This window comes from Erinaceus europaeus, chromosome 7 (genome assembly GCF_950295315.1).
Source record: "Erinaceus europaeus chromosome 7, mEriEur2.1, whole genome shotgun sequence".
In the NCBI taxonomy this organism is placed as follows: domain Eukaryota; kingdom Metazoa; phylum Chordata; class Mammalia; order Eulipotyphla; family Erinaceidae; genus Erinaceus; species Erinaceus europaeus.
In genome coordinates this window covers 116241175-116249011 of record NC_080168.1, presented here as the reverse complement: position 1 = coordinate 116249011, position 7837 = coordinate 116241175, and the positions used below count along the sequence as shown (strand labels likewise).

General features: G+C 38.7%; 1 protein-coding gene across 1 annotated transcript; it reads left to right on the top strand.

Moving 5' to 3' along the window:
- The first annotated feature begins 463 nt into the window (after positions 1-463).
- LOC103107440 (olfactory receptor 8S1-like) lies at positions 464-1393 on the top strand. The gene has a single exon (XM_007516240.1). The coding sequence runs from the start codon at positions 464-466 to the stop codon at positions 1391-1393; it is 930 nt and encodes a 309-aa protein (XP_007516302.1).
- The last annotated feature ends 6444 nt before the right edge of the window (positions 1394-7837 follow it).

The following is a 7837-nucleotide window of genomic DNA, read 5'->3' as shown; positions in this document are numbered from 1 at the left end:
GCCTTGAACAACTTTGAATAAGGAGAAAGAAGAGAAGAAAAAAGGCTTAGAACTGTGCTGCTGACATGTAGCATAGTGATTCCTGAGACACGATTCTAAAGATTTTCTGAACCTTGGCACCTTGAATGAAGACTGAACAACTTGAATGTATTTGAATGTATTTGTAGCATTATTATTATTATTACAAATAATAATATTTATCCAGGAAGTCCCTATGGAAAAGGAACAGAATTCTCTAAGCTGTATGACTGTGACCCAAGGTCAAAGCAAATGAGAAAGTCTAGGAACTCTTAACTGAAACTTAGTGAAAGCAACGTTGGGTTATCAGAGCACATGCTCAGATGGAGCGGGAAAGATTTATATATTTGGGAGGCAAAAAGAATGCCCCCCACATAGGAACAATCTATGTGATATCACTCTCTTTCCGTTCTATACTAGAAGGAAGTCTCCTCTACAACTGGCCATGAGGAACCATAGCACCGTCACAGAGTTCATCCTCATCGGACTGTCTGATGACCCCCTCGTCGAGGCCCTGCTCTTTGTGCTCTTCCTGGGCATTTACGTCATGACCGTGATGGGGAACCTGACGATGCTGCTGGTCATCAGGGCTGATTCCCACCTCCACACGCCCATGTACTTCTTCTTGAGTAACCTGTCATTCCTGGACCTCTGCTTCTCCTGTGTCACTCTGCCCAAGCTACTCAAGGACCTCTTGTCTGAGAAGAAAACCATCTCTGTTGAGGGCTGTCTGGCTCAGGTTTTCTTTGTGTTTTTCTCTTCAGGAACTGAGGCCTGTCTGCTCTCCGTGATGGCCTACGACCGCTATGCCGCCATCTGCCACCCTCTGCTCTATGGCCAGGTGATGAGCAGCCAGCTGTGTGCGAGGCTGGTGCTGGTTTCCTGGGCACTGGCCTCTGTCAACGCATCTGTCATTGTGCTCTTGGCTATCAACCTGGACTTCTGTGGTGCTCGAACCATACACCACTTCACCTGTGAGCTCCCTGCCCTCTTCCCCCTATCTTGTTCTGACATCACCATCCATATCATTGTCTTGATCTGCGCCTCCTTACTGCATGGCCTTGGGACCTTCATCCCCATCTTCCTCTCGTACGCACGTATTGTCCAGACCATCCTGAGCATCCGCTCCACCACAGGCAGAAGCAAGGCCTTCTCCACCTGCTCCTCCCACTTCGCAGCTGTGATCCTCTTCTTCGGCTCGGGTTTTCTTTGTTATCTAATGCCCCCTTCTGGATCCTCTTTGGACTTGGTTCTGTCTGTGCAGTACAGTGTGGTCACCCCCATGCTGAATCCCCTCATCTACAGTCTGAAGAACAAGGATGTGAAGACAGCTGTGAAACGGACATTGGGAAAATATCTAGAATATCTTAGATAGCAACAAACAGACAGTTATTGGGAAACAAAATCACAAAGACTGTCTTCCTTTGTGTATTCAGTTTCCTCTCCAGTTCTCTCACTGCATAGTTTCAGAGTTAGAGAGAAAAAACAAACAACAACAACAAAAAAAAAAACTCCAGCGCTTGTCTCAGTATCCAATTCTGTTATGCCAAGAGCAAAGCTCTTGGTTTGGGGTCCTCACTTGGAAATTCTGGGCTCTGCTGTTTAGAAAGAAAGTGAAGGCAAACTTCTACAAATAGATCAACAACATGATTAGATTGAAACAGTACACTGACCAGTTCAGGAGATTCAGCATTTGACAGCACAAGTTGCAGAAAGAACTCGAATATTAGGACTTAGTAAAAAGAAATTAATTCTTTCAAGACATAATTACTTGAAATTTTAAAGTAAACTTTGGTTTAAAAAAATACAAAAAATCCTATGACAACAAGAAAATATGAAACCTTCTGGGAGATAGTATGCTGAAATTATAAAATGCTGTCAATACAAACTACAGCAGAAACAAAAACAGTCCTTAAATGAAATCATCAAGAAACACAGAACATTTTTTAAGCTTCAGGGGCCGAGTGGTAGCGCACCTGGTTGAGCGCACATGTTACAACGTGCAAGGACCCAGGTTCAAGCCCCCGGTCCCCACCTGCAGGGGGAAAGCTTTGTGAGTAGCGAAGCAATGCTGCAGGTGTCTCTCTTTTTCTCTCCTTCTCAATCTCCCCCTCCCTCGCAATTTCTGGCTGTCTCTAACCAATAAAAGCAAATAAAGATAATAAAAAAGAGAAGAGAGAAAGAAAGAAATTTTAAGTTTCTGACTGCTTAAATTAGAAAGACAGAAAAGCCAATCATAAAATGAATAAAAGAATTTTTAAAAATTAACAGATTTAGACAATAGAATTAAGAGATTCAGGCTCTATTCTATTCAAAAACATTGGCACAGCTCTGTATTATGTATGAAAAAGAATATAGAAATTAATACAACAATGAGATACAGAATTAAAATTATAAAAGAACACTAAGAATCATATTGAAAGCAAAAACTTGCTTAATATTAAAATATGTATGATTTTAAAAACTGAAAATTTAGATGTACAAAACAAAAAAGAATCAAATAATTCATTCTTAAGGACAAGCAGTGCTGATTTAAGTCCTTTGAAATATTAATTTTATATGTATTTTCCTAGAGTTCAAAAGAATGTGGAAAATTGTCAGTACATTTCAGAGCTAAAGTAATGCTGACTCAAAAATCTGAGAAAAATATTATCTATAGTAAACATAGAGAAAATCCTAGGGGTGGGTGGTGGCGTACCTGGTTAAGAGCACGCATTACAGAGTACAAGGACACGGGTTCAAACCCCTGATCCCCACCTGCAGGGCGAAAACTTCATGAGCGGTGAAGTAAGCTGCAAGTGTGTCTCTGTCTCTATCTCCCCTTTCTTCTCATTTTCTCTCTGTTTTATGAAATATAATAAATAAATTTTTAAAAATAAAAATAATTATATTTTAAAATCTGAAAAAATGAGAAAATTCTAAACAAGATGTTAATATCAAATACAAAGACATAAGAATTTTAAAATTATAATCTTTAATACTCTGTGTCTAAGTTCTCAGTTAAATAAGTTAAAATGAAAATAATAATACCTAGATATGTTCCTTTTTTCTTTTTAAAAATCAAACCCACAGGGAGTCGGGCTGTAGCGCCACGGGTTAAGCGCAGGTGGCGCTAAGCACAAGGACCCGCATAAGGATCCTGGTTCAAGCCCTGGCTCCCCACCTGCAGGGGTGTCGCTTCACAAGCGGTGAAGCAGGTCTGCAGGTGTCTGTCTTTCTCTCCCTCTCTCTGTCTTCCCCCTCCCCTCTCCATTTCTCTCTGTCCTATCCAACAACAATGACAACAACAATAAAACAACAAAGGGAACAAAAGGGAATAAATAAATAAAAATAAATATTTAAAAAAAAAATCAAACCCACAATGAAATATCACCTCATGCCTGTCACAACAGGTATTTTTTTTAAAAGGATGGGGTGGTCCAGGAGGTGGTGCCGTGATAAAGTTTTGGGCTCCAGAGCATGAGGTCCTGAGTTCGATCCCCAGCAGCACATGTGCCAGAGTGATGTCTGGTTCTTTCTCTCTCCTCCTATCTGTCTCATAAATAAATAAAACCTTTTTTAAAAAATGAGTAACAGCAAGTGTTGGCTTGAACGTATAGGAAAGGCAATGCTTGTACACTGGGCATATAAATAGTATGACCACCTTCTGCAACCCACAATGACCCTGGGTCCATACTCCTAGAAGGATAGAGAATGGGAAAGCTATCAGGGGAGGGGATGGGATATGGAGACCGGGTGGTGGGAATTGTGTGGAGTTGTACCCTTCCTATCCTACAGTTTTGTTAATGTCTCCTTTCTTAAATAAATTAAAAAAAAATAGCATGACCACTGTGCAAAGCAGCTTAGATATTACTTACAGACTCTTACCTGGCATAAAATTAAAATTCAACAACAGTTTGGACCTCAAACATTAAATAACAAAAATTCAAATAATTTTTTCATTGTAAAACATTTCAATGTTAAACAATATTTAGTTGCACATTCTTGACAGGATAATGTCAAATTAGAATCACAGTTAAATAGAGGGGAAAACTTAAACTATCACTTAATATTATTTAACAAAATTATGTAATTCTTTTAGTGCAATGAGATGAAGTTAAAAATAATATTTAAATTTGGAAGAACAGAGCTACAAACATTTGGAGATTATACTGATTACATACCCAAAAATCTTCAATAGCTCTATTAGAAATAAGAAATTTATTAGTATTCCAAGAGGGTGTAGTAAGGCAAAAGAAATAATATTAATACAATCAGTAGTTTTTTCTACACACTTGAAATAGTTTTAAAAACTTTTAATATAAAATATTCATATAACTTGTTAAGATGAAATCATAAAACAGGATTAATATTATTAAGGATTTCTGAGTATTTATGAAACAATCAAACTGAGCAAGATAGCATAAATGATACCTGAATCAATGAACCACATATTCTTTAGGCATGCCCTCATCTTTAAGTAACAAAATCTTATCAATACCAAAAAATTATCAACATCTTATCAACTGGTTTAGTGAGAGCTTTGGATATAGCATGTTTTAGAATTGGTTTAGTAACTCAGTGTATCCCCTATGGTCCAGGTTCTTCAAATCCATTCATTATCACTCGTTATCTACTGATTTTCATTCTCTCTTTTGTCCATTCTAGACATCATCATTCTATACAGCACAAGGCAAAACTAAAGGGAAAGGGAATAACAGTTTAACCTGTTCTCAACTTTGACAGAAATGGGATCAATCGGAACCCTACACTTAAAAAATATTGAATGCAAACACTAAGTTAGAAGAAATTGAAATCCAGAAATCAATTCCTTTTACTATAGCAACAAAAACAATAAAATATCTAGGAGTAAACCTAACCAAAGAAGTGAAAGACTTGTATACTGAAAATTATGAGTCACTACTCAAAGAAATTGAAAAAGACACAAAGAAGTGGAAAGATATTCCATGTTCATGGGTTGGAAGAATTAACATCATCAAAATGAATATATTACCCAGAGCCATCTACAATTTCAATGCTATCCCCATCAAGATCCCAAGCACATTTTTTTGGAAAATAGAAAAAATGCTACAAATGTTTATCTGGAACCAGAAAAGACCTAGAATTGCCAAAACTATCTTGAGAAAAAAGAACAGAACTGGAGGCATCACACTCTCAGATCTCAAACTGTATTATAGGGCCATTGTCATCAAAACTTCTTGGTACTGGAACATGAACAGACACACTGACCAGTGGAATAGAATTGAGAGCCCAGAAATGAGGCCCCACACCTATGGACATCTAATCTTTGACAAAGGGGCCCAGACTATTACATGGGGAAAGCAGAGTCTCTTCAACAAATGGTGTTGGAAACAATGGGTTGAAACATGCAGAAGAATGAAACTGAATCACGGTATTTCACCGAATACAAAAGTAAATTCCAAGTCAAGGACTTGGATGTTAGACCACAAATTATCAAATACTTAGAGGAAAATATTGGCAGAACTCTTTTCCGCATAAATTTTAAAGACATCTTCAATGAAACGAATCCAATTACAAAGAAGACTAAGGCAAGTATAAACCTATGGGACTATATCAAATTAAAAAGCTTATTCACAGCAAAAGAAACCACTACCCAAACCAAGAGACCCCTCACAGAATGGGAGAAGATCTTTACATGCCATACATCAGATAAGAGTTTAATAACCAACATATATAAAGAGCTTGCCAGACTCAACAACAAGACAACAAATAACCCCATCCAAAAATGGAGGGAGGACTTGGACAGAATATTCACCACAGAAGAGATCCAAAAGGCCAAGAAACACATGAAAAAATGCTCCAAGTCTCTGATTGTCAGAGAAATGCAAATAAAGACAACAATCTTCTTCTAGCGTTTGCCCTTCTTCTGTAGCCAGTCAACAGCGTCAGGTTGAGCCTGATGTAAAGTTTCGAGACCTCCTTTGAATCTGGAGAGGGGGCAGTCGTTGACTATGTGGGTCATAGTCTGTCTGTAGCCGCAGGGGCAGTTCGGGTTGTCTCTGGCTCCCCAGCGATGGAACATAGCGGCGCACCGGCCATGCATGGCCTGTTCGATAGCGATTGAGGAAGACAACAATGAGATATCACTTCACTCCTGTGAGAATGTCATACATCAGAAAAGGGAACAGCAGCAAATGCTGGAGAGGGTGTGGGGGTCAAAGGAACCCTCCTGCACTGCTGGTGGGAATGTCAATTGGTCCAACCTCTGTGGAGAACAGTCTGGAGAACTCTCAGAAGGCTAGAAATGGACCTACCCTATGACCCTGCAATTCCCTTCCTGGGGATATATCCTAAGGAACTCAACACATCCATCCAAAAAGATCTGTGTACACATATGTTCTTGGCAGCACAATTTGTATAGCCAAAACCTGGAAGCAACCCAGATGTCCAACAACAGATGAGTGGCTGAGCAAGTTGTGGTCTATATACACAATGGACTACTACTCAGCTGTAAAAAATGGTGACTTCACCGTTTTCAGCCGATCTTGGATGGACCTTGAAAAAATCATGTTGAGTGAAATAAGTCAGAAACAGAAGGATGAATATGGGATGATCTCACTCTCAGGCAGAAGTTGAAAAACAAGATCAGAAAAGAAAACACAAGTTGAACCTGAAATGGAATTGGGATATTGCACCCAAGTAAAAGACTCTGGGGTGGGTGGGTGGGGAGAATACAGGTCCATGAAGGATGATAAATGGCATAGTGGGGGTTGTATTGTTAAATGGGAATCTGGGGAATGTTATGCATGTACAAACTATTGTATTTACTGTTGAATGTAAAACATTAATTCCCCAATAAAGAAATAATTTAAATTAAAAAAAAAAGAAAATACTGAAAACATTCAAGTCTTGAGGGGAAGAGGGGCCACTGGATTCAAGTATTTGCTTGTTCAGTCTCTTTAGCAAGACTGGAAGTAGCAGCTAACCTACAATTATACCTACTCTGTGGCCTACGAATTATTTTTCTAGTAACTTTTATATATTATAAGTATAATATACAGAAAATACATTATTAGATGATTCATAACAGTTGTATTAATTATAGCCAAAAACTGGAAATAGCCCATATGTCCTGTGCCTAGAGAATCAGTACATTTTTATTTAAGAGTACAGTATAACATAACACAGCAATAAAAACTGTATACAGAATGTGGGTCATAGTTAACTATGTAATATGATTTTACTTATATAAAGTTAGAGACAAGAAGATAATAATGAGTGATGTCAAGGTCATGGTGGCTTGTGGGGGATGGGTTTACTAAGAAGCAGCAGGAGGGACATGTTTTAAGCTAAGGAAAACTTCTGCTTCCTGACTGTTGTGGTAACACACAAGTACGCACACATTAACAAATCAAGAGCTGGTGAAATAGACACCGCGGCTTTGGCATGTGCACCAGTTCAGCACTCACCACACAGCAGCTTAAATGCTGTGATATCTCTCTCTACATATATATGTATATCCTTACCTCTATGTTGCTATTTAAAAGAATTTTTTTTCCATTGGACCCTACCTTAAGATAAGCAAACAAGTAGACTTTGATCGCTTGTGGATTAGATACTGCACGAAGCAGGAAAACTGCACTAAAATATCCTTTCCCAGGCCTGTTCCCCCAGTTCTCATGGGTACCTACCACTCATGTACTACAGTTCACTTAAATGACTTCTTACCGCCCATACCAACTCAGAGCTTACCCCAGACACATGAACCCACACACTGTCTAAGTCACTGTGGCAAGTTGAAAGGAAAAATAATATCGCACAAGATATTTTCCTTCATGTGAGGGCTCTGTGTGGTCTC

What these genes read in the sequence shown, in the direction of transcription:
- LOC103107440 (XM_007516240.1), top strand. Translation starts at nt 464, where the DNA reads ATGAGGAACCATAGCACCGTCACAGAGTTCATCCTCATCGGACTGTCT.